General features: G+C 45.6%; 1 protein-coding gene across 1 annotated transcript; it reads right to left on the reverse strand.

Moving 5' to 3' along the window:
- Positions 1-1,274: 1,274 nt before the first annotated feature.
- Positions 1,275-26,752, reverse strand: TBC1D31 (TBC1 domain family member 31). The gene is made up of 22 exons (XM_083450483.1): positions 26,452-26,752; positions 25,567-25,713; positions 24,923-25,038; positions 23,923-24,101; positions 23,339-23,490; positions 22,465-22,624; positions 21,970-22,170; positions 21,087-21,263; positions 19,851-19,930; positions 19,407-19,553; positions 19,079-19,212; positions 18,111-18,244; positions 17,823-18,002; positions 15,395-15,627; positions 13,712-13,864; positions 11,488-11,623; positions 10,503-10,595; positions 9,692-9,832; positions 8,990-9,184; positions 7,279-7,429; positions 3,859-3,990; positions 1,275-1,557 (listed from the first exon to the last, which is right to left on the reverse strand). The coding sequence occupies exons 1-22, from the start codon at positions 26,526-26,528 to the stop codon at positions 1,418-1,420; spliced, it is 3,258 nt and encodes a 1,085-aa protein (XP_083306609.1). The 5' UTR covers positions 26,529-26,752; the 3' UTR covers positions 1,275-1,417.
- Between the last annotated feature and the right edge of the window lie 462 nt (positions 26,753-27,214).

Here is a 27,214-nt window from a genome sequence, read left to right on the forward strand (position 1 = left end):
AGGTGTGGCTGGCCCAAACTCTTCAAATTTTTAAGTGAGGTTAAAAAAACAAACCCAGAAAACTTTTTGAGTTTGAGCCACCTCTGTTAACCTGTTCTTTGAACCCATCTATTTGCAGTTCCCAGTCATTTTTAAGCTGGCTTTTCTGTTTTAATACACTTGTGGCATTGCTGGGTTTTAAATGGTTGGTTTTCAAAATCAGTTTGCTTTTATGAGATGCAAGCTGCCTAGGGTTGCCATACTGTAGATTTGGAAAACTGCAAGTGGCAGGAGTGTCCAGGTGGAAATCAGGACAGTCCGGATACATGGCAGCCCATGTTCTGTTTTTTAAAAAGAAAAAAAAGCAGCTCAACAACTTTTCTGTCCGGATTTTCACTGTTTGAAATATGGCAGCCCTAAATCTGCCCCTCTTAGGTAGGCTGTGCCTTAAAAGCTGGCCAGCAAATAAATTTATAAATGGCTTTGTATGGTGGCGGTGCAGTCTATATTTCTTGTTTTTAAGCAGTATTGTATTTTCCGATCTGGTTTTATCTTCTATGGCATGCAAGTTTCTAGAGGAAGAGAGAACTTGAGAACATTCAAACCACACCCACCCACACCCCGCCCCACGTGTTATGGGGCTGAAACAATGTGTTTCCTCATTATGTGACATGCTTCTGTTTGGCATCAGTGAACATCAATTTTTGTCAGTAATATAAGAGATTGCACATAAATTCCATTAAGGTGGGTTACTGGAATTTGGGCAGATTCAGTCCTCTTTATACAATCAGTGGGGCCAAATAAGCTTGTATCTAAGCACTACAGTATTGACGATTTGGTCGAAATATGTCACCAGACCTATTTCTGATAGGGACACCGAGCGGCATGCTTTTATGCACCATGTGTGGGTAAAAGCCTCAGCGCCTAGGTCGGCGGTTCGAATCCCCGCGGAGGGGTGCGCTCCCGTTGTTCGGTCCCAGCGCTTGCCAACCTAGCAGTTCGAAAGCACTCCCGGGTGCAAGTAGATAAATAGGGACCGCTTACTAGCGGGAAGGTAAACGGCGTTTCCGTGTGCGGCTCTGGCTCGCCAGAGCAGCGATGTCACGCTGGCCACGTGACCCGGAAGTGTCTCCGGACAGCGCTGGCTCCCGGCCTCTAGAGTGAGATGGGCGCACAACCCTAGAGTCTGTCAAGACTGGCCCGTACGGGCAGGGGTGCCTTTACCTTTATTGATGTTTAATTTGAAAATACTTGTGTCTTTACTTTAGAGATTTGCTTTAGAAAACAGCTACACCTTTCGTTTGGTATTTTATTTTTATGTACAAAAATATTTCTAAAGACATTGAGAATAAAAATGGTCTAAAAAAATCAGTCCCTTTGATCTCTTAAATGCAGCTCCTAAGTGGGAAAAGTCCATCTGCGGGCAGATGTTGTCCCTTCAGCTGCTCCACTGTGCATCTGTTGGTGGGGCTTGCTTTCCACGAGCCTGTGACATCACCTTTCGCCTGAGCTGTCTAACTTCCTCCAGCAACTCCTGCTCTCTGGATTCCAGCTCTTGCCGTCCTCTGTCTAAAGAAACTAACAAAAAAAAGGAAAGATGAGAATTAAGAGCCCTCCTCCTCTGATTACAAGTGTGGAACAGCAACTTTTTGGAGATCAAAGCAGCACAAAGTCATGTTTTATCTGGAAAGTGAAAAGAACATAAGACAAGTGTGCAGGATCGGGCACCTAGTCCAGCATTGTGTTCTCTCAGTGGACGGGATGCGGGTGGCGCTGTGGTCTAAAACCACTGAGCCTCTTGGGCTTGCCGATCAGAAGGTTGGTGGTTCGAATCCCCGCGACGGAGTGTGCTCCCGTTGCTCGGTCCAGCTCCTGCCAACCTAGCAGTTTGAAAGCACACCAGTGCAAGTAGATAAATAGGTACAGCTGTGGCAGGAAGGTAAATGGCGTTTCTGTGCGTTCTGGCTTCCATCATGGTATTTCATTGCACCAGAAGCAGTCTAGTCATGCTGGCCACGTGACCCGGAAAGCTGTCTGTGGACAAACGCCGGCTCCCTTGGCCTGCAAGCAAGATGACCGCAACCCCATAGTCGCCTTTGACTGGACTTAACCGTCCAGGGGTCCTTTACCTTTCTACCTCTCTCAGTGGCCAGCCAGATGCAAGCAGAACCCGAATACCCACAGCTCTCTCCCCACTGGTGATTCCTGGTAACTGGTATTCAGAGGCATAATGCCTCCAACAGTGGAGGTAGAAGATTATACAGTGGTACTTCGGGTTAATAACTTAATTCGTTCTGGAGGTCTGTTCTTAACCTGAAGCACCACTTTAGCTAATGGGGCCTCCTGCTGCTGGCACACCGCTACTGCACAATTTCTGTTCTCATCCTGAAGCAAAGTTCTTAACGCAAGGTACTATTTCTGGGTTAGCAAAGTCTGTAACCTGAAGCGTCTGTAACCTGAAGTGTCTGTAACCCGAGGTACTACTGTATTTTAACAGAGGCATGGGAACCTGTAGTCCTCACCTACCCCAACCACTATGGCCAATGGTGTTGGGGCTCGTATAATTGTAGAGTTAGAAGGGACCATGAGAGTCATCTAGTTCATCTCCCTGCAACAGTGGATTCGAACCCACAACCCTGAGATTCAGAATCTTACACGCTACTGACTGAGCTATCCCAACTTGCTGCTCGGGGTGTGTGGGTGTGTGTTGCTGTTGCTTTTCTGTATCTTTACTTTAGATGTTGTTGTGATTTATGTGAAAATTGTTGAGTTTGGTTTTGCATGTTTCATTCATTGTTTATGACTACTTTTGTTATGTTGTAGTTGAGATTTCACTCCTCTCATACCCAAGAATCTCCTGAGCAGTCTGCTGATTCTGCAGAGAGGAGGAGGCGTGTTCTGTTATCTACATATTCTGCTCCAGCACCACAGTCAGAGAGTGAGTCAGTCAGTGAGTGAGTCAGTCAGTGTGTCGAAAAGACTGAGTGTTATCTCTGTGTAGATAAGGTCGCTGCAGAAAGCAGCTGAAACACTCAGTGCACTCCAGCATCTCCATTTGTATATAGTTTGTATAGTACAGTAGCTGTTAGTGAATAAAAGAAGATATTCTTCAGCGCTGTCGTCCGAGTGATTTATGCTCTGAGTCCACAGCACTTAGACCTGTTCCTGCGAGAAAGGTGGTCTTCTGGAAGTGCTACCCAGCTCGCCTAGCCTAGCCCAGTCGGGGCTGAGTGGATGAGTCCAGTTGGTGACACTGGCTCAAGGGCGATGCTGACAGTAGTTAGGTCTTTTCTTCATGATGTGAGCCTCCTTGAACATGGTTTGAATTGCAGAAAGGCAGGATACAAATGAAATTATGTATGCATGAGTTTCAGACCAGCAACAGCTAGTTAGCCAAGGGTTCCTCCGGCCCTGATTTTAAAAGTTTAAATCACTTGGCTTCTTGAAAATAAGCCACCCCTTAACAAACTTATTCTGCCAGTAAGCAGGTAAGTAGGGGGGAAACATTATACAACTGAATTCTCAAAATGTTTTGACAAAGTCTCTTGCCAAAGGCTACGAATGAAACCTGACGAGAGATGTTGTGCTGAGTGTCCTCTTATTATCCTATAGAGAATCCAGCACTAGACAGAAAAAGTTCTAACTGCTTGGATCCGTCTCCCGCCTTTGGCCTCAAGAGTGCTGAGACACAGAAGGTGCACAAAGTTCATAAAACAAACTGGCCAAGCTCCTGCAAATCAAGCTGGATCGCCACATCTTTATTGCTGGGGGAGAGATCAGAACAAACCATTTCGTCCCCAGCTAATCTCATCCATAGGATGGAGAACAAGCTATTTGTTTGTTCGGAAGGAGCCCAAAAGACTTTGCCTAGCCACTTACAGTGTTTTGATGCTTCTTCTGCCGGCGAATTGTTTAAGCAGACATTGCCAGGCTGTGATTGAGTCTTGCTGGGTGACATGAGGGATTCTGAACTCTTTCGGGTCTGGGAGGCTCTCAAGTCGCGCAGTCTCTCTGCAGAAAGGGGACAGGCGGGACCCAGGAAGTTCTTGCTAAGTTACAGGCACACTTTGAGCCAATGTATTTTATCAATTTTACACCAAAGCCACCTCAGCGTTATACCCTGAATCATGATGAAAACGATGCCATTCTTGGAGCTGTCATACAAAAGCACTTCATTTATTCATGGAACATATTATCTGAATAATAATAATAATAATAATAATAATAATAATTTTATACCCTGCCCATGTGTTATCCGGAATTGTGTTTTGAACACTATCAGGACACTGAATACAGGCTTTCATATGCTGCCTTGGTTCATTCCTACACTAGCCAAGACCTTAGAACAATCTTCAAGAGCAACTCCATCATGTCAGTCTAGCCTCAAGGCTCACAGAAATACAGAACTAGTCTAGGTTATCTGTGAAGCAGGATGACCCAGGAATCATCAAATCATACCAACTGAAAGGGACACGAAGGGTCATCTCGTCCAACCTTCTGCAATGCAGGAATCTCAACTAAAGCATCCATGGTAGATGGCCACCCAACCTCTGCTTAAAATCCTCCAGGGAAGGACAGTCCACAAGAAGTATCCAGCCCCTAGTCTGTACACTATTTAAAATTTTAAAAGATGATGCTGTTAAGGTGCTACACTCAATATGCCAGCAAGTTTGGAAAACTTAGCAGTGGCCAGAAGATTGGAGAAGGTCAGTCTACATCCCAATCCCAAAGGGCAGTGCCAAAGAATGCTCCAACTACCGCACAATTGCACTCATTTCACATGCTAGCAAGGTTATGCTTAAAATTCTACAAGGAAGGCTCAAGCAGTATGTGGACCGAGAACTCCCAGAAGTGCAAGCTGGATTTAGAAGAGGCAGAGGAACCAGAGACCAAATTGCAAACATGCGCTGGATTATGGAGAAAGCTAGAGAGTTCCAGAAAGACATCTACTTCTGCTTCATTGACTATGCAAAAGCCTTTGACTGTGTTGACCACGGCAAACTATGGCAAGTTCTTAAAGAAATGGGAGTGCCTGATCACCTCATCTGTCTCCTGAGAAATCTCTATGTGGGACAAGAAGCTACAGTTAGAACTGGATATGAAACAACTGATTGGTTCAAAATTGGGAAAGGAATACGACAAGGCTGTATTTTGTCTCCCTGCTTATTTAACTGATATGCAGAATTCATTATGCGAAAGGCTGGGCTGGATGAATCCTTAGCTGGAATTAAGATTGCCGGAAGAAATATCAACAACCTCAGATAAGCAGATGACACAACCTTGATGGCAGAAAGTGAGGAGGAATTAAAGAACCTTTTAATGAGGGTGAAAGAGGAGAGCGCAAAATATGGTCTGAAGCTCAACATCAAAAAAAACGAAGATCATGGCCACTGGTCCCATCACCTCCTGGCAAATAGAAGGGGACGAAATGGAGGCAGTGAGAGATTTTACTTTCTTGGGCTCCATGATCACTGCAGATGGTGACAGCAGCCACGAAATTAAAAGACGCCTGCTTCTTGGGAGAAGGGCAATGACAGGCCTAGACAGCATCTTGAGAAGTAGAGATGTCACCTTGCCAACAAAGGTTCGTATAGTTAAAGCTATGGTTTTCCCAGTAGTGATGTATGGAAGTGAGAGCTGGACCATAAAGAAGGCTGATCGCCGAAGAATTGATGCTTTTGAATTATGGTGTTGGAGGAGACTCTTGAGAGTCCCATGGACTGCAAGAAGATCAAATCTCTCCATTCTGAAGGAAATCAGCCCTGAGTGCTCACTGGAAGGACAGATCCTGAAGCTGAGGCTCCAATACTTTGGCCACCTCATGAGAAGAGAAGACTCCCTGGAAAAGACCCTGATGCTGGGAAAGATGGAGGGCACAAGGAGAAGGGGACGACAGAGGACGAGATGGTTAGACAGTGTTCTCGAAGCTACAAACATGAGTCTGACCAAACTGCGGGTGGCAGTGGAAGACAGGAGTGCCTGGCGTGCTCTGGTCCATGGGGTCACGAAGAGTCGGACACGACTAAACGACTAAACAACAACAACAAGTCTGTACACAATGAAGTAATGATGGAGAGATTGATAAACTGAACACACTGAACATATTATCAGCATGATTCCAGTGTACTACTGTTATGAAATCCCCTTCGTTCTCCAAGGAGCTCAAGGTGGTGTGAATGGGGGTTATCCCATTTTATTTTCATTCTAACCCTGACAGAATCATTTAGGAAGTTTGAATCTGGGCTCAAGGTAACTTAGGACAGAGGGGATCACAAGTGCCTGGACCAAGGTCAAAACCTGTGACTATCCTGATGTTGTGTAATACAGTGGTACCTCGGTTTATGAACTTAATCCGTTCCAGAAGTCCGTTCTTATACTGAAACCAATCTTAAATCGAGGCACACTTTCCCTAATGAGGCCTCACACCGCCGGTGCCCTTCCACTGTTCGGATTCCGTTCTTAGACCGAGGTAAAGTTTGCAAACCGGGACACTGCTTCCGGTTTTGCGGAGTTCATAAACCGAATCGTTTGTAAACAGGACTGTTCTTAAACCGAGGTACCACTGTAGTTAAGACAGCTGGACTAAGATCTGGGAGTTCAAGGTTCAAATCCCCACTCAGCTATGAAACTCACTGGGTGTCCCTTGGGCCAGTCACCATCTCTTAGTCTGACCTACCTGGCAGGGTTCTTTGCGAGATGAAAGGGGGAGGAGGGGAACCATAAACGCCACCTTGAGATCCTTGGAAGATACAGGTGGCATATAAATGTTAAAAATCGGCTCCCATCAGCCTCAGCCAGCACTGCCAATGGTCAGGGATTATGCGATCTGTTGCCTAATAATAATAATAATAATAATAATAATAATAATAATAATAATTTATTATTTATACCTCGCCCATCTGGCTGGGTTTCCCCAGCCACTCTGGGCGGCTTCCAAAAGAATATTAAAATACTGTGATACATCAAACATTAAAAGCTTCCCTAAACAGGGCTGTCCTCAGATGTCTTCTAAAAGTCTGGTAGTTGTTGTTCTCTTTGACATCTGGTGGGAGAGCATTCCACAGGGAGGGCGCCACTACCGAGAAGGCCCTCTGCCTGGTTCCCTGTAACAAGGAGATTTGGACGGCCACAGGATGCTCACACTTATCGTATCCACGATATAAGCACACTAGCTTTCAAATGGACCACAAATGTTACCATGTGCTTCAACTTTGATGTTTGAGGTAGTGCGTTTTACAGAAATGCCTGAAGTAAATGAACAAAACACATGGGCTGCATGCAGGAGGCTTAAGCACTCACCAAAATAGCTGTCCTCGTCTTGGAGCTTCTCAGCCAATTCTACAGCATCGCTCATTTCCCGTTCTAGAAAGCACTTCCTGTTGGCATCCAAAGCAGCAGTCACAGCCTGCTCTGCTGCCAGCTGCTCTTGCTTTTCCAGGAGTTCCTCCCACTGAAAGAAAACAGGCACAGAGAAGATGCTGTATTGAAAAAGGGAGAGAGAGCAGTTGAAGACGGAAGCAGCAGCATCAGGGACCAGCACTCAGGTAAAGGTAAAGGGACCCCTGACTATTAGGTCCAGTCGTGACCGACTCTGGGGTTGTGATGCTCATCTCGCTTTATTGGCCGAGGGAGCCGGCGGACAGCTGTTGGGTCATGTGGCCAGAATGACGAACCAGAGCAGTGCACGGAAACGCCATTTACCTTCCCGCTGGAGTGGTACCTATTTCTCTACTTGCACTGGTGTGCTTTTGAACTGATAGGTTGGCAGGAGTAGGGACCGAGCAACGGGAGCTCACCCCGTTGCGGGGATTCGAACCGCCAACCTTCTGATCGGCAAGTCCTAGGCTCTGTGGTTTCACCCACAGTGCCACCCGCGTCTCCTACCCTGGCCTCGAATTCCTACAGAGCTTTCTACAAAGGCAATGGAAAGAGGCATAAGTGCAGGGATCCCAGTTGGTGTGGGGGTCAGGTGGGATTGCTATGAGGGATTATGAAAAATGGAGCATGCCATTGGGTCAGCGATGAAAGCATTGCTTTGACTGGGCTTGATTCATTGACAATAATTTCTGATCAAATCCCACGAGCCTCTGCATCTCTGCCCATTTTCTCTACTGTCCATTCTCTCTGCCTGAGTCATGTATAGCATATTACACAGGCCAGTTGCTTCACCAGGCATCCTGGGCCATAAATATAGAAGGCAGCTTTTGATATAGCTTTTCTTAGTTTTGTTAATCTTAGGGCCAGGAAGAGAGTTCAGGAAGAGAATTCACAAGGAGATGGTAAATACTACCTGTCCTTCCTCTCCTGTTTACTGCTATTTATGACCTCCGGGATTTGCTAAAAGCATTCCTCCTTGATTCCTATTTTATTTACTCTGAACTATGTATGCATGCTCAAGTAGGAAATAGTTTCTTTGTAGTTAAAAGGATTTCTCTGATCTAACTTTGTCCCACATGGGAATAATAATAATAATAATAATAATAATAATTATTATTATTATTTGTACCCCGCCCATCTGGCTGGGTTTCCCCAGCCATTCTGGGCGGCTTCCATAGAAACCAAAAATACACTAAAATATCATACATTAAAAACTTCCCTGAACAGGGATGTTTTTGAAATGCTCAGAGGACATCTGATTGCTTTTTACAGCACTGGGTTATAAGTTCTTTTGTTAATAAAAGGGACCTGGGCCAGAGTGTGACAGATTATTATATGAACTTCCTCCCAGAGTCTTGCTGGCCAAGCCTCATGTGTATTTTAATCATCAGGGTCCAATCCTTCCTTGCCTTTGGAACGTAACAGTTGGGACTGCAGTGAGGGAGCAAACGGGCTGCTGCATTTTGAAGAAACAGGAAGCAACACACCGTAAGTCGCCGAACCAGAGCCACGCAAGAGGTGAACTGAATGTGCGGTTCATCAGTCACAGAAGTGGTCCCTCCCCGTGCCCTGTGACCCAACCGCGTCCACCACCAGAGGCACAAACAACTCTGGCCAACCTCTCAGCACTCACTTTTCTGGCTTCCTCCTCTTTCATTGCCCCAAACAGCTCTGACTCCGCCATTCTGTTGTTACGGAGGTGCCTGGCCAGCTCTCGATATCGCAGGTCACGATCCAGGTCGCCGCTTCGTTGCTTGCGCAGGACCTGAGTCCGCCAGTCCGTGTTAATGTGCTCTTGATCGGCTTTGGCCAAGCATTCTTCAACCACCTAAAAAAAAAAGGAAACAAAAGAAAAACAGAAAAGATACCATTTGCATCAGGGAGACAGGCTTTGAGTCCGTTCCCTCGAGGAATGCACCAGGTTTGTAAGAAGAGCCTCATTGCTTGCCTATGAAAGGTGACAATTGTCAGCAGGCGATCAAAAAAGGAGGCTTTGCAAAAAGGAATCCCCTCCCCTCCCGCCATTATCCGCAAATCAATAATAAATGGGTATATTTGGGTAAGTGGAACAGACCTTTCACGAACTTTCTGTGTAACCCTGAAAGTACAGTAGCTTGCTTTGCTTAAAAGACATCTAGAGATGAATAGGCATGTGAAGCCAGGAGAGACTGGCCTGGTTTGAGGGCAGAGAGTCACACTCCCCAACAGTAGCGTCACTACCATTCAGGGGCAGGGTGGGCACAAGATGCGGGTCACAATATTGATTATGAATTATGGGAAATTATGTTTCAACACAAGGTTAAAAATCAGGAGCTACCACGATTTCTGCTCTTACTTGCTTTGCGTTCGATTCTCCGTCCTGCTCAATTTCAATCAGCCTCTGAAGGAAAAGGTCTTCGTGATCAGCTTTTGCCCGGCTCGCGTCCAGCTCCCCTTTCACTTCCTGAGCCACACTTTCCTGCTCTTTGAGTAGTTTCTGCCGAGGTAGAAACTTTGGTTAGAGACAAGGATGGCGTGGAAGAGTGTTTTTTATCAGCTGGAGTTTGTTTTGTATCAGAAGCACTAACAGGGATGCATCTTCCAAAGGTACAAAAAGGACTGAACTGCCATGCTGAGGAGCCGGAGTGATTCTGCAGGTTAGAGCAGCCGGATTTCTAGCCTGTTGCCAATTTGAAAATCAGATCGGGCAGCACAGAATCTGGCCCCCTGCAATGCAGGAATCTCAACTAAATCATACATAACAGATGGCCATCCAACCTCTTCGGTCCCTCTCCAACATAGTAAACTTTCCAAGCCACTCAGATTTCCATCTGCATCCAATCTCAGCTTTGACAGTGAAGAGGATAAAGCTCTAACCAATAGTAGAGATGCATCAAATGTTTACTGAACCACAGTGAAATAACAAGGGCAAGGCGTAGTCCAAACAACAACAACAATTAATAATAATAATAATAATAATAATAATAATAATAATAATAATAATTTACTTATACCCTGCCCATCTGGCTGGGTTTCCCCATCCACTCCGAGTGGCTCCCAACAGAATTAAAAGCACAATAAAACCTCAAACATTAAAAACCTCCCTAAACAGGGCTGCCTTCAGATGAGATACGACTGCAGGGTCCCAGCAAGCAAAGTGCACAAACCTGCTCAAAAAGCCGCCTTTGTGCCGTGAGCTCCATCTGCCGCACTTCTACATCCTGAACTGTAGCAGCAGTTTCTTGCTCTCTCATAGACGCCTAGGACAGAAAGAGATTGTTAGCCCAGAAGAGCAAGGATGTCCTCCTTTTGTTGCCAGCATCTCCGTATCCAGTGGTACCTTGGTTCTCGAACTTTATCTGTTCCAGGAGCCCCTTTGACTCCCTAAACGGTTCAAAAACCAAGGCGTGGCTTCCAATTGGCTGCAGGAGCTTCCTGCACTCAATCGGAAGCCGTGTCGGATGTTCGGCTTCCAAAAAACGTTTGCAAACCAGACCATTTGTGGCTTTGGGAGCCAAAACGGTCAAGTACCAAGGTACAACTGTACAGTATATATAAATAAATAACAACACACCCACCCACACACACACCAGGGTGGAGGGAAGCGGTATCATTAACCAATACAGCTTCTTGTAAAAAGGCATTTTCCACCTCTCAGCCGCCCCTTACAGCAGCCTTTCTCACCCTGTGGGTCCCCAGATGTTGTTGAACTACAACTCCCATCACCCCTAGCTAGCAAGACCAGAGCTCAGGGATGATGGGAGTTGTAGTCCATCAACAACTGGGGACCCACAGGTTGAGAACCGCTGCCTTACAGTTTTCCTACTTGGATCTAGACCAGCAGGGTCTAACTTTTCAGGTCTTGGTGAACCCAACCCCATAGTGAAGTTGTTTGGGGCTGGATCCACACACTCAAACGATGGCTACTTGGCCATAGAGAGACCAGCTCACCCAACTCAAGAAAGCTGTTAGATGGCCCTGGGAAACGAGAGAATGGTCCAGAAGCCCTCAAAGAAGCGACACCTGCTGGTTTCACAATCCACTTTTGGCTCAGTCCACACCCAAGCAGGAGAAAGATGCAGGAGAGCAGTTTAAAGGCAGAAGAGCAAAGCCGAGATGGGGAGCCTTTGGCCCTTCGCAAGGTTGCTTTACCTTTCTTGCAATTTCGTCATCAAGCCTTTTGAGCTCCATTTCCCGCTGATCTTGCTGGTACTTCAGGAAACGCCTCCTTGCGGCTTCCAGTAACTGCAGCTCCTTCACTTTCAGCTCTCGCTTCACAGCGGCTAGTCTTCAAAATGCAAACACAGAGGCAGGAATCAAGGAGGGCAGGAACAAGTGACCCTCTTATGATATAGAAGCGACACTGGGCATTAGTAGCCTTTTTTAAGCAGCTGGCCATCAGCCCCAGCTACCAGGGATAATGGGAAGTGTAGCCCAAAAACTGATGCAGTGTGAAATTCTGGAAGCAGCTTCCAGCTGCCTACTGTAGCAATTCTGACAGGGTGGATAAGAATAAAATATTATTTTAAAAAACAACAACAGATTTTTAAAATTTTAATTCGGACTTTTAAAATAAAATGCTTCTGGAGGAAAAATCTTTCTAAAGATAGTTTTCTATTTAAGTTACATTATACAGTGGTACCTTGGTTCTCAAACTTAATCCGTCCCGGAAGTCTGTTCCAAAACCAAAGCGTTCTTATATATTAAGAAAGCTGTATTCGACGGATGAAAGTACATGATGTTTGACATGATTGAGAATCATGGACTGAGGGACAAAGAATTATGAAGCGTTAAAACCGAAATGTGGAAAATATGGAAACAATGTGAGGAAGAAGCAGAACTAAGATGTGGAGATATGCTTCAGAGATCCAGACCGTGGGGAGCCCCCAAAAATTAATAAATATAATTTGGACTATAGTTTGGTCTTTTTTATTTTAGTTTTTTTATTTTAATTGGAGTATTAGGATTGGATACATTAATTGGATGTTTTCTATTGGAAAATCAATAAAAATGATTAAAAAACAACAACAAAGCGTTCTTAAACCAAGGCGCGCTTTCCCATAGAAAGTAATGCAAAATGGATTAATCCGAGCCATACAATTAAAAACAACCCCTAAAACAGCAATTCAACATGAATTTTACTATCTAATGAGAACATTGATCCAGAAAATGAAAGCAATAAACCAGGCTGCAATCTACTACCCAGTATCAAAAACTGACAGTGATCTACCCATTGCCATTGGAGGGACGAGAATGGAGGGGGGAGTTTAAGTGGGGTGTGTGTGTGGAAACATTCAAACTGGAGGGACGAAGAGCGAGCATGGGTGTGTGTGGGGAAGGAGGTGGCTTACTGGATGCAGGAGAGGAGAGTTTCAGTGGGGTGGGGAGGAAAGGGAGGCAAAAGTTCTCTTTGCCCCCCAAGCCAGCCAGCCCCCTTGTCAAAGCAGCTGAGCTGCAGAATGCTGCTGGGACACTTTTCCCCAATGCCCCAATCAGCACGATCTTTCAATCTCTCTCTCGTCAAAGCAGCTGGGCTTCAGAGCGCTGCCAGGACACTTCTCCTCACCAGCCCAATCAGTGCGATCGCTCTAAAACGGAAATGCAACACTAAAACCAGAAGCTCAGGACACGTCCGACTTCCCAAAAAATATATCGAGAACCAGAACGCTCACTTCCGGGTTTGTGACGTTCGGGTTATAAGTTGTTTGTGAACTAGGCTGTTTGAGAACCGAGGTACCACTGTAGTCCAAAGACTATTCATCAGTAAATAAGGATTTGTTTTAAGTTTTTCATGTATGCTAAAACTCTAAAGTTTTTTTTTATTGTTTAACCACATCAGTTAACAAACATGGATACATATACTAGAATGTTATTGCTTTAGTTACAAAATTTTTTAAACTGTTATCAAGGAAATGATTATTTTCATCCTTCCAATAAAGTACAGCAGAAAGGTTGTCCAAATATAAAGTTAACTTATTAAACCTCACAATAATTTCATAATTATCTGTGTATTTCTAATAGTATAGCCAAATCAGTAATTTTTGATGTAACTGTAAAAACTACTCTGAAAATTTATTATTCCAATAAATTTAGGTTGTAAATATTATTATACCAGCAAGAGTGAGTCTGTCTGTTAAAAAAATGATTTAAACCAAGTCTTACTGACTTGTGATTTAAATTGATTTGATTTAAATCAAATCCACCCTGCTCTGTGACCCAATAACGTAGAGCTTTTTACAGATGTAATCTAAACAGGGAAATGAAATTTTGCAAGATGAAACATTACTTTTTTTGCAAAACAAGTCCATCTGCGGAAGAGCAGTTCTTCCAGTAATATTCCTGTGGTCAGTACCAGGAATGCTAAAATGGAAAATACCTCCGCCTTTGCTCTGCTAGTTTCTCCTCTTCCTTAAGCAGAATCTTCCTCCTTTGCTCCTCAGCCTCCTGAAGCAGTTCTTGCTTCCGATACCAAGTTTCATCTTCCACTCTGCGCTCAGCTGCTTTGGCTTCTATCTCCTGGACCAATTGTCTGCAGAGAACAATCACAGGGAAGTTTTCAAATGTTTGATGTTTCATTTTAATGTTACGTTTCTTGGAAGCCGCCCACAATGCGTGGGGTAACACAGTGAAGTGGACAGGATCCAAAAAACAAAACTATTATTATTATTATTATTATTATTAATAATAATAATTTCAAACTTGACAGTTTAATGAAGCAAGAGTTCAAGCAAGTCCATCATGCTTTCAGTTTCAAGTACAAAATAGTTTTTAATCTCAAATACTATACGTAGGCAGTATAGATCACTATAGACTGGCCTAGATTATAAAGCAATGCAGGCTGAAAAGGAAAAAAATATAATTGTTGTACATTAAAAAACAACCCCATTGTTCCAAAGGCTATACATTTATCTACAGTTGTACCTTGGAAATCGAACGGAATCCGTTCCGGAAGTCCATCCGACTTCCAAAACGTTCAGAAACCAAGGCGCGGCTTCTTATTGGCTGCAGGAAGTTCCTGCAGCCAATCAGAACCCAAGCCAGACATTCGGGTTCCAAAAGAACGTTTGCAAACCGGAACACTCACTTCCGGGTTGGCAGCGTTCGGGAGCCAAAATGTTCAACTTGCAAGGCGTTTGACGTCTGAGGTACAACTGTACTGGCAATAGATGGGCAAGTCCAAAAACCCAAGATATTTTTCTCTTCAAATGTTCAGTTCTTCCCTTTCACAGGGGCACCTGCCTGTCAAAATGACACAAGGATGTCATTGCCCACATAGTTAGAAATCAAACCACATGGGTTTCAGTCAAATAGCCACCCGACCTTTGCAAAGCAGACCTCACTACTTCCAAAGGGCAGGCTGTTCCACGGTCAAACTGTTCTTGCCAGTAGGAAGCGCCACCTAAATGTTTAGCCAAAATCTGCTTTCCCTACAATTTCCACCCACTGCTTCTAGTCCGGAGCCACAGATAAATATACAGTGGTACCTCATGTTACGTACCGTCCTCCTTGCGAACGCTTCGGGTTATGAGCTCCGCTAAATCGGAAGTAGATGCTCCCAGTTGCGAACTTTGCCCCGGGACGCGAGTGGAAGTCGCACGCTGGTGGCAGGAGGCGCCATTAGCGAAAGCGCGTCTCATGTTAAGAATGGTTTTGGCTTAAGAACGGAGCTCCGGAATGAATTACTGTATTTTTCCATCTATAAGACGCACCCGCCCCATAAGACGCCCCCTATTTTGGGGGACTTCAGTTTAAGAAAATGGGGGGAGATGGCCTCCGTGTATAAGACGCCCCCACATTTTAAAGGGAAAAAACCTAGTCTTATACACGGAAAAATACAGTAAGTTCGTAACCGGAGGTACCACTGTAGGACCGCAGCATCTTCTAATGCAACTGATCTCCAACCAAGATGGTCCAAGTTCTGCTTTATAAGATTGGGCTACATTGTCCTCTTGAAGGGCAGTCCAGTTCCCCATCCCGCCCCCCGAGATGCCAGTCATCTTTCCATCGGATCTGCGAAACAGGCCGCACAACTAATTCCCCGCTGCCACCCGTTCAATACCTCTCTCTCAGGTACTCAATCTCATCCTGTCGGATTCGCTCTCGCTCCTGAGCCTGGTAATCCACAATGAACTTGGGGTACTTGTTAAAGACGGGGTACTGGCCCTTGGTCAGCGGCACAAAGTCCTCCAGCATGCGGCGCGGGTGGATGTCGGCCGGGGTGCATTCCATGAGGTGGTAGGCCTCTTTCAGCACGGCGCCGACGTCGAGGTTGTTCCGATGGTGGAAGAAATACTGCAACGAAAGTGGCCTTTGGTTTAGGACAGAAATAAATACAGGGAGGATCCTATTCAGAGCTGGCTCAACTTTCCTGAGATTATGGCAACTGGACCTCAGTCCTCCAGGCGCTGCTGAACTACAACTCCCATCATCCCCAGCTGTCAACGAGGCTGATGGGAGGTGGAGTCCAACAACATCTGGAGGGCCAAAGGTCTCCCCACCTTGAACCTGACAGAACCTGCACCAAAGGCATTAAGAAATTATACAATTTTGTTGCCCCCCCCCCCGTGCGTGCTAGAATTGATGGTTTGATGATTTATTTTGTTTCTGCGTTCCAAAATCTTACAAATTTCAATTACGCTGCAGTCAAAATACCAATCCCTTATATCGCAACTGCCGTTTCAACGACTTCCATTCGTATTGACACATTAAAGGATTTCTACGCCTACAGATGAAGCATTCAAACTCTCTCTTTCCTGTGTGTGACAATTATTCTGTCCGTAGTGTTTCTTCCTGTCCTGGTAATATATCTATCTTTTGTCAGTTGTTGCTGTTCTCCAGCATGCCTTGGGTGGCGTTTGTGTCCCATTGTTGTTTCAGAAGTTCTCCATTACTCCGTCCCTGGTTCATTGTTTTGCAGCTGCAAAAGTCACACTGTCCCAATAAATTTCCTGTTTTCCCTCACAAAGGCCCTGTCCCATGCCTTTAAGAGATGCATGAGGGTGCAAATCAACAGAAGGGGGGGGGGGACTGCAACATCTCTCCCTCTCAAAAGAGTCACCACGTGGGGTCCTGTCCTTCTCATTTACATTTATTTAGCAGATTTCAATCCTTCCTCCAGGGCTACCACCTTCTGTCAATGACGCGAATAACAGGGTTAAGAGGTGACACCTCTTCTGCTCGGGATTTGCTGTCAGTTGGGACCCCCTTCATGCCAAGGGGCACTGACTTTCACCTAGAGCAGTGATCTTCAGCCCTCCGTACTCAGATATTGTTAGACTACAACTCCCATTATCCCTGACCGCTGGACTAAGCTGGCTGGGGATGATGGGAGTTTTAGCCCTACAACATCTGGGGACCCAAGGCTGAAGAATGCCAGTTGAGAGCAAGGGTGGTTAACCTGGGTCTCTCCAGATTAGGGATGGGTAGACAAATTAGGATCCGGTCTGTCCCAGTTCTGCCTGGTGAGGGGACCGAGCCTGTTCCACTCCAATGCTGAGCAGATTCTGAAAGGAAAATCCTTAAGAAATCTGCACAGAAACATAAAGGCAATGAAGAAAGAACAAATAGGGCTTATATAATGGTCTGAGGGCTGCAGAGCTATTTATTGCCTTTTAAGAGGTAAAGGACCCCAGCCAGTTAAGTCCAGTCGCAAACAACTCTGGGGTTGCGGCGCTCATCTCGCTTTACTGGCCGAGGGAGCCGACATTTGTCTGCAGACAGTTTTTCCAGCATGTGGCCAGCATGACTAAGCCGCTTCTGGTGAAACCAGAGCAGTGCACGGAAACACCGTTTATCTTCCCGCTGGAGTGGTAGCTATTTATCTATTTGTACTCTGACGTGCTTTCGAACTGCTAGGTGGGCAGGAGCTGGGACAGAGCAACGGGAGCTCATCCTGTTGTGGGGATTCGAACCACTGACTTTCCGACCGGCAAGCCCTAGGCTCAGTGGTTTAGACCACAGTGCCACCCGCGTCCCTTCTTGCCTTTTAGGAGGTCATTAAAACAGTTTATCTGCCTATCTACAGTCTGGGAGTGGCTGGGCGACCTCATTTTTGAAAAATGTGAGAAATACATTTTATCAGAACAGAGGCAGTGTTGCAGCCGTCAGCCTACCTTGTAAAGACTCTGGCAAGACTGCAGATTGTGAAGTGGATCCGCGATCTGATACAGGTTGTGATCCACCCAGATCGAGTCAGGCGAGTATGCTTTTGAGTACCAATGTTGTGGATTCCTCCCACATTCCCTACTCCAGATGTTGCTCCACTATACCTCCAATCAGCTCCAACCAGCTCCAGACAGCACGGCCATTGGCTAGAGATTATAGTAACTGTAGCTCAACAACATCTTGAGGGTCACAGGTTAGTCACCCCGATATAGAGCTTAGTTATCTACTAGTGTGGACTGGGTCGTGCAGCAAGATCTCAGCTCCCAAGCGAACAGAGTTAGGCCCCGTGAATAGACACGCCGACCCAGCAGCAAGATGCTCACCTCAAAGTCTTCCTTCTGATTGCAGTGAAGCAAAGGAGCTCTGGAAGAGATGATGTAAGCAGCAACCACCATCAGAAAGTAGGAAGGGTGGTTGGAGAAGATGTTATCGAACATTTTCAGCCATTCCTCCCTTGTCAGGACCTCCGAGAACATGGTTTCCAGAAGAGGCCAGGCGTAAACCTGGTGTCAGGTGGCAAAGACAATTAATGGTCACCTAAGCACAACACATTGAACAATCTCATGCTAATATTGTTCCATGCGAAGGTTGAATATGTATTTATTTTTAACCTGTGATGTTATATTGTAGTTCATGAAATGCTGAAGCAGCTCTTTGTCATGGTGTGCTAATATGTTTTCCACCATGCCGAGGATGTTGACTGGAGGGTTGGGGAAAAACTCGAACCAGTGCTGACACCAATTAACTAAAAAGAAAAGAAAAGAAAAGAAAAGAGCTCATTGCACTAACAGCAGCACACAATTGCAATTTCATCTGCAGTTTTGGTCCTTCCAATCACTAACTCATGTTTGAAAAGTTGGCTCATTGTTTTGCAGTAATGTTGAATCTTTCTCCCAAATGTGCCTTCCATTTGACATTTTTCAATGACAGCATTACACGCTGTGACATTCTGATGCAGCTCCCGCTAGCATGTGAATGGCCGCAATTCAATCTTATTGGGAAAAGCCACATACTGTGCTTGGGGACACTTTTGACCAGCGTAAAATCTCTCCCACTCATTCCTAATATTGGGTAGCCCAACCCTTATTGACAGAGGGGCTCTTGGGGGTTGAATGTGCCTCTGTTCAGGGCACACAGAGATATGCAGCACATTCCACAGAAGTCCTCAGCATACCAGCCCTCCCTCCAGCCATCACAAGGGGCATTTTGCTAGCTGGTAAACAATTTCCACCTTTAATGGACTCACACATCTTTTACTGTGGAAATTGAGTGGATGCTGGACTCCATATCTACGCCAGCAATTCACAGCTCTCTGCTATTTGCAAGCGGTCTCTTGGAAGCTACTTCAAAGGCAGTGTCTGTGCTTGGACAATCATAGCTTGGCTTAATTGCAGCGTTTCCCAAACTTGTGTCTCTGGCTGTTTTTGGACTACAATACCCATCATCCCTGACCACTAGACCTGCTGGCTAGGGATGATGGGAGTTGTAGTCCAAAAACAGACCCAACCAACATATAATTATTCAAAGACAGCCCACAGTATAGGAAGTGTGTCATCATTCAAGAGCGCTCCTGCCTTACCTATTACAGTAGCAACCACTTCAAAGCAGATGAGCTGGTTGTTCTGGAAGAGTTTGACAAAAGGGAAGGCCAACAGAGGGATGTAGGGCATCTCGCCAAAGATGGCGGACCAGTGAGCTAGAGCAGATAAGGTCCTGTGCATGGACAGAAAAAGCAAGTGCTCAGAGAAAAGTTGGCCGAGAAAAATCTCATTTAGCTAAGAGTTAAAATCAGCCTTAACCAAGCTGGTGCCCTTTGGATGGTTTGGACTATAATTCTCATCAGCCCAGCTGAGCTAGCTGGGGCTCATCTTCCCTTCCTTCCCACCTGAAAACATGTCCATATTTACCTTTGTAGGACTCTCAAGAGTTTCCTGCTTTTAATAGGGTATTCATTCTGAAGGTGCACAAAAGCTGAATGGGTCCCTTTATCCAACAGGCTGCTAAAGGCCAAGTGGTTTTCTGGGAGATGAAGTAAGGACCGCCAAACAAACATCCTGTAACGACAAGGGAGATTTGCAGACACAGGCCAGTTTGTTCAGAAGCGGCAGAGCCATGATGCTAGCTTCCCAACAGGTGTGGTCACAGTTGCTTACTGCGAAGGATGAGGCAGTGGAGAAGTCAGCAGGGTGCAAATGCACCGGCAGGAGTATCTCCACCAAAGCATATGCACCATGCTGGCTTCCCCACTGCCTCGCACTTGCAATAAGCAGCAGCAACCCCCCTGCTGTGGGGCTGGTGTAGTGGCTCCACTTTTGGTAGAAGGAAAGACATCAGGTTTGCACCCCACGCACCTGTATTTTGCAGGATACTCCCCAAATCCTTTCAGCAAGGTTCGCAGCCGCTTCTTGTTCAATCCATCGGGCAGCTCGTTCTGGAACAGGAATCACAAATTATTTCTTGCACCGAGATGGCCTTTTCCCACCCTTCCTGTCTCTCCTCTCTAACCTCTTTCCTCCATTTTGAATTCTGCACCTTGCAGTCTCTACTGCAGGTCCTCGTTATGACCAAGCTGCCCTTCTTTTCTGTCCTTTGCACCTTGAAATGCCATCTATTGATTTTCAAAACCAGCTGGGTGCTGCCCTAGAGTGGCCACCCTGTGAGGCACAACTTTTGAGTCAACCGTGCAAAATCACCAGATGTTTGGTGAGAGGGTTATTCCCAGACTGGGATGTTTGCATCTCTCTGGCAGAACTCATCTCGGCCAAGTTGTAAGGGAGAAAGAGCTGGGAACTGGGAAGGAATAAAATGTGGAATGAAACACATCTTTTAGCTCAGAAACATATTGGGGAGGAGATCCTGCCTTGGCTTTAGTGGTCGTAAAGTAAAGGTAAAGGGACCCCTGACCATTAGGTCCAGTTGTAGCCAACTCTGGGGTTGTGACGCTCATCTTGCTTTATTGGCCGAGGGAGCCGCCGTACAGCTTCCGGGTCATGTGGCCAGCATGACTAAGCAGCTTCTGGCAAACCAGAGCAGCGCACAGAAATGCCGTTTCCCTTCCCGCCGGAGCGGTACCTATTTATCTACTTGCACTTTGACATGCTTTCGAACTGCTAGGTTGGCAGGAGCAGGGACTGAGCAATGGGAGCTCAACCCGTTGCAGGGATTCGAACCGCCAACCTTCTGATCGGCAAGTCCTAGGCTCTGTGGTTTAACCCACAGTGCCACCTGCGTCCCTTAGTGGTCGTAGCAGAAATTTGAACCCTGGGTGCGCTATTTCCAAGGAGGAAGATTTATACTAGCCTCCTCAACCCTGGTGACCTCCAGATGTTGGACTCCAACTCACATTGGCCCCAACCAGCATGGCCAATAGTCAGGGAAGATGGGAGTCGTAGTTTAGGAAAACAAGAGCACATCTTGAGGGCATCAATGGTAGGGAAGGCTGTTCCATACAGTCAGTCACAGGAGTGGCAACCTTCTATTTCTTATTATTTTATTTATTAATTCCACCCTAAGAAGCTCACGGTAGTGTGTGTGGATTTTCTACTTCAGGAATCAGTTCTTGGCCCTGCCCTGTCAAAGGTTCTTACCTCTTTATCTTCATGTGACACATCTGGCTGTGGTTTTAACATTTTGGTTTGGATCTTTCCCCTTTTTGATTGCCAGGGTCTCTCCGAGATGCTGGGTGTCACCCTCACTGTCAGCTTGGTAGTGTCAAATTTGCTTTTGGACGACTCTTCAATCACTTTAAACAGAGGTGGGGGAGGCTGAAAATTCAGGAAGGAGATCCATTAAAAACCTTTCAATGCCAGAATACAGAATGTATTCTGTAAAACCCAGCTAAAAATCTAAATAATCCTGATCACTACCTAAATACAAACCAATATGCTGCTGAGTAAGAAATGTAGAGGTTATCTAATTCTAGAAGCCTGTCTAAATTCTGCCCTATAACTCACAAGAGGCATTAGTGGATAAGGCAGTTTCCCAAAGACTCAAATCTGGGTTGATCGTTTTTAAGCTTTTAAGGTAGATATTTCCCCCCTCGATTCATTAGAATGGCGTATATCAATGTGCAGACTAAATCAAGTAGTTTCCTACCCACCTTAAATCATAAATCAACTCAAAGCCATTATCCTCCAGGGAGAACTCTTCACCTGGTTTGAAGTCAGAACTCTGAGATGTATATTTGCTAAAGTAACACACATGAGGTGTTGCTTGCAGGGGAGAAAAAATCACTGGTTGGGAGGAAGGGTCCCTTGCCCATTGATTTTCCATTGCAACCCCCTCCTCCCACACTGAAGCCATAGATCTCCCACAGCAGAGCATTGGAACTGGAAGCAACTCAGACATTCCACACATTCAATTGCAGGCCCAAAGCAACAGTCGGCAGGGACTTCCTAAAGGCATCTGTCAGAACAGAATGCTGGACTGCATGAGCCTTTGGTCTGATTCAAAAGGATCCTTCTGATGTACCTTGTTTACTTCTTTTGTCAGTGCCTGGACGCTATATATGCTAAGGCTGCCGTTCTCCATGACCGCTGCAATGTACCTCCCATTAGGGCTCACGGCGACAAGGCTGATTCCCTCCTCGTGGCTGCCGACATCAAAGAGTAGCTTGCATGTCCTTATGTTGATGACTCTCATGATATTATCTTGACTCAGGACTCCAAGAACCTAGAGGGCAAAGAAGAGGGTGTAAGAAAGCTAATGTGGAACGGACAAAGAGCTTAATTTGCTTTATTAAGCAAACAGACATAACAATGCTGTGATCCTAAGTAGAACTTCTATCTGGGCAGGCATGTGTAAGATTATGCAGTAATATTTTGTAGGCAGGAAAATGGTTTTCATTTACATATGCAGACTCTAATGCAACAGGTTTTTTAAAAAAATTATGCAGACATGGAACTGTTGTCACACAGCTATCAGGAGCTTAGTAAACACCATTCTGTTTCGAACTCTGCCACCCACCTGATTAGAACCACCGTCAAAGCTGTCTGGGAGGAATTCGAGGTGGCGAACAGCTCGCACTTTGGTGGGCAGCTGGATGATCCGAAGCAGCTGCTTGGACTCCAAGCACCACAAGTGAAGGTGGTTTGATTTGCCCCCCGCTGCAAGGACACGGCCGTCTCTGCACCCCAAAACAAGACATAGTTGATGTGAATGGAGGGGAAGGGTCACAGCGCAATGGTAGAACATCTGCTTTGCATGTCTCCCACTTGACTGGATAACCGCTGCTAGTACAGTAGTACCTCAGGTTAAGAACTTAATTCCTTCCGGAGCTCTGTTCTTAACCTGAAGCACCACTTTAGCTAATGGGGCCTCCCGCTGCTGCATGATTTCTGTTCTCATCCTGAAGCAAAGTTCTTAACCCGAGGTACTATTTCTGGGTTAGCGGAGTCTGTAACGTGAAGCGTCTGTAACCCAAGGTACCACTGTATGGGTAGCTGATACCAAGCCAAGTGGACCAACAGTCTGACTCAATAAAAAGCACCTGGCTCTGCCAGCTGATTGGAGGCAAGCACCTCTGCCCAACAGCAGAGGAAAAATAAGTCAGAAGGGATGAGACATTGACCAGAGGAGGAATGACTGCTGGGAGGAGTGCAGAGAGAAGAAATCCACCGGTACCAGCAAAACTAGACACCTTCATCTGCCCCAGCTGCAATAAAACAGGTCTCTTCCATATCAGTCTTTACAGTCATAGTACGAACTGTAACCTTCCAACAGTTTGACTTCACCACCAGAGGCACAATCTATTGTCTCTCAAGATACATGGATGCCAGAAAATCTAACCATAACTCAGCATTACCTTGAAGGACTTCTGCATGGTTGTAGTGTGAATTACCTTGTAACAGCAAAAACTTTGTAGCTCAACGAAGATCCTTCAACGGGCGAAGGCAGCTGAAACTTGCAGCGAAGGGTATCAAACTCCCAGGCAAAAATAGAGTTATCTTTAAAGCAGCTGAGGATGGTGTTACTTAGTGGAAGAAAGAAAACCTGAAATCACAGGGAGGAAGACTTGGAAAGAGTCCATGCATTGAGCAGGAAATACCTCCAAGGTACAGGATTCTAAAATATGCGCTTCCAGATTTCAACTGTTTAATCTCTTACACTTCTGTAATGGGATAGGACCACATGAGCTTTGAGGTACCCGAGCACTAGGACTCCAGGAGGACCTGGGAAATGGGGGAAGTCAGGCTTGAATTTGTGCAGCACAATCAAGCTCTGGCAAAAGGAGGAAATGCAGGAAGTGATCACTGAAAGCAAATACTTCGCAACAATGGCTGGATTTGATCCAAGGTGGGAAGAGTGCACCCAATTATTCTCACCCAATTATTCTCTCAATGGCCATGTGGTACTGTCTAAGCCTCTCTGAAAGTGTCAAAAAGGTTGGCAACCTGGGCAAAAGAAATGTTTCTTTGGACTGACCTTCTGAATGCCCACAGACTGCCGGACTTGCAGCTTTCTTTTCCTCTGAAAAGTGTCGAGATCCCAAAGCTGGGCTGTGTCGGTTGACGACGTGATGGCATATCTACCGGAACCATGAACGGAGATGGAGGACACCGAAGATTCATGTCCTCTCATCCAACTAACAAGTTCTTTGGTATCTAAGGAAAGAAGAAGAGCAAAGAGATAAGACCGTGGTGGGACCTTCTAGCACACAGTCTAATTCAAGCTTCTGGGGGAAGTCTCAGCGGTGTCTGGTGCAAACAGGGGAAGCCATATGAGAGTTGACTCTGGCAGAGATGGTTCAAAGACAGCGTTTCCACCCAGATTCACTTCCAGCCTGAAAGGTAAATCACCTGTCAGATGATAAGCGGGTGCCTACCCCCCCGGTGTCAAAAACGACCAGTGGAAATACTATCATAGCACATATTTTGTTATGTTCTTTATCTTCGGCTTATTAATAAAAATGTGTTGTTGTTTTAAAAAGGAGAGCAGTGGAGGTTGGGTCAGTTCTGGATCCTGCCCTCAGGCTGAAAAGGGTTCCGTACTCCTGGTTTAATCAAAGATAATAAAACTCCAGTTCTGAGGTTCCTAAACTAGTCCATGGACCTCCAGTGGTCCACGAGGATCATTCTGGTGGTCCATGATGTATTAGAGGATTTGTGACTGAAGACAAGAGATGGGACACCTCTTGCATTAAACATTAATATTGCTTTTTAACTGCTGTATGATTGTTTTTAAAATAAAACAACTAAAAATCACACAGCATCTAGATCACCACATTACAACTGCTACAACAGGCAGAAAAGCCATTAAGTGGTCCACCAAGATCCTCAACAATTTACAAGTGTTTTGAATTTTCGGTGAGAAAAAGAAGTTGAAAATCGCAGCTCTAGTTTTATCATCACACACATGAGATGAAATAGACACTGAGAAGCAGTCACATATAAGGAACACAGGTTTTGTTAACCGTGCTCAGTACCTGTATCGAAGCATTTAATGGAATAATCAGCCAAAGCCACAAGGAATTCTGTTTTCCTGCGGAGATTAAACGCCAGAGCAGTACAAGCTTGCATTGTTCGTTGCACCAGTTTGAACCTATTTGTACAAATCAAAATTATTACTTCAGAGGACAAGGAAAACTCATTGCAGCCATAAATCAAAGAGTGATTGTTGGTAAGACACATGCCTCAATACAGCCTTTGTGATTGTATCACAGGCTATATAGTAGCCAAAATAACAGTTGTTAAAATCAACCAGATTTTGTGAGGTTGAAACGACACAATAAACCATGGTTAGCAAAAACCAGAAGCCAAAGCTTCCAAACTGCTATTTGCGCCTGTTCTTGGCAACAGGGTGGGCAGTGTTTGAGATAAGGCTTCCTTAGGCTTGCTTTTGCAATACTAAACTATGTTTTAGAGTTACGGAGAAATCAGCCCAGTTTTTTGAGTATATAAACAACTGGATAGGAACTTACTAGGGCCAGGAGGGGTAATCTAGAAAGAGCTCACCTCACTACTTCATGCTTAAAACTGTGCTAGTCTATGTATCCCTCTACTGACCCACGGTTTATATATTTTTAATCAGAGCACATCAAAAGATCAGAGACAAAGAAGCAGCACTTGCCTGTTGCCCACCAAGTCAAAAACATAGATATTCCCTTGATGATCTCCAGAAAGCAGTGCATCTCCAGAACTGTCAAAAGCCACATTCAAAAAACGAATGGTCTTGGAATGATAGCCTGTGGCACTGTGAATAATATTTACGATGACTCTGAAAACAAGAAGGTGTCAACAGCATGGTGTTATGAAGTGGTGAGAGCACCTTCCCCTACCCTGCTTTTTAAGATGCTGTCTAGGTTTGTCATTGCTTTTCTCCCAAGAAGCAGGCGTCTTTTAATTTCGTGACTGCTGTCACCATCTGCAGTGATCATGGAGCCCAAGAAAGTAAAATCTCTCACTGCCTCCATTTCTTCCCCTTCTATTTGCCAGAAGGTGATGGGCCCAGTGGCCATGATCTTCATTTTTTGGAAATAGAAAAGGAATTGTATAAGATGTCAATACAGTGGTACCTCGGGTTAAGTACTTAATTCATTCTGGAGGTCTGTTTTTAACCTGAAACTGTTCTTAACCTGAAGCACCACTTTCGCTAATGGGGCCTCCTGCTGCCGCTGCGCCACCAAAGGCCGATTTCTGTTCTCATCCTGAAGCAAGGTTCTTAACCCGAGGTATTATTTCTGGGTTAGGGGAGTCTGTAACCTGAAGCGTCTGTAACCTGAAGCGTATGTAACCCGAGGTACCACTGTATATGTTTTATCACTGTGGAAAATGAAATGCTGAAAATTAATAAAAAATTATTTAAAAAAAGAAGAGAAGGCCAATTCAGTAGTGACTGCATTGGAACCGAAAGGGTAGCCTGCTCTTGGACATGAGAGCTCCACTGATAACACCCAAGGACAGGGTCCCCCCCCCCCCCCACATCACATCATCACCGTTTCCCCGCACGGTTTACCCCTGCTGCGTGGCCGGGGAGGGCTTGCGGTGCCAAATCTTCCCGTCCTCCCGACTCCCCAGGTCCGAGCTCTGCATCCTGACGGGGAACTGAGGCGAAGCCGCCGCCGCCGCCTCCCGCTCGAAAAGGTTCCAACCGCCCTGGCCCCGCCCCGCGCCAACCGCCGCTCGCCTTCCGTGGCCCCGCCTACTTCAGAATGCACCAAAATCCCGCCGCGGGGGGGTTTAGGCCTCCCTCCCCTTCTTTGAGGGTTCCCGAATGCCAAAAGGCAGGAGAGGCTTCTATCTCTCGATCCCCCCTCCGCTTTCTTCTCAGGGTGGGCCAATCCACCCCGTTGCATGCCGGGAGTTGTGGTTTCTTTTCTTTCCACCCGCACAGGTGGAAACTGGTTTGGGAGGCGTTGGGAGGAGGCGGGCCGGTTCAGGTATTAACGGCCAGGGCTGTGGGGTTAGATTCAGGAGGCTTTAAAGTTTGCTTTTATGCTTTAGCTGCAAGGTTGTCTTGGGTTCTCATTATTCCTCCTCTTTGTGGTAGAAACCGATTTAATTGTATGCATTCTGCGTTTATATGTTCTGATTTTATCCTGTGAACCGCCTAGAGAGCTGCGGGTGTAGGGCGGTGTATAAATTTATTAAATAATAATACAGTAATAATAATAATAATAATAATAATATCACCACTTATTGATACGTATAGAATGATTTCACAAAGTTAAATTAAGTTAAGCTAGGCAGATACATTAGGCTGAATGTTCCATTATTAA

This window comes from Podarcis tiliguerta, assembly GCF_965153285.1.
Source record: "Podarcis tiliguerta genome assembly, chromosome: 7".
In the NCBI taxonomy this organism is placed as follows: domain Eukaryota; kingdom Metazoa; phylum Chordata; class Lepidosauria; order Squamata; family Lacertidae; genus Podarcis; species Podarcis tiliguerta.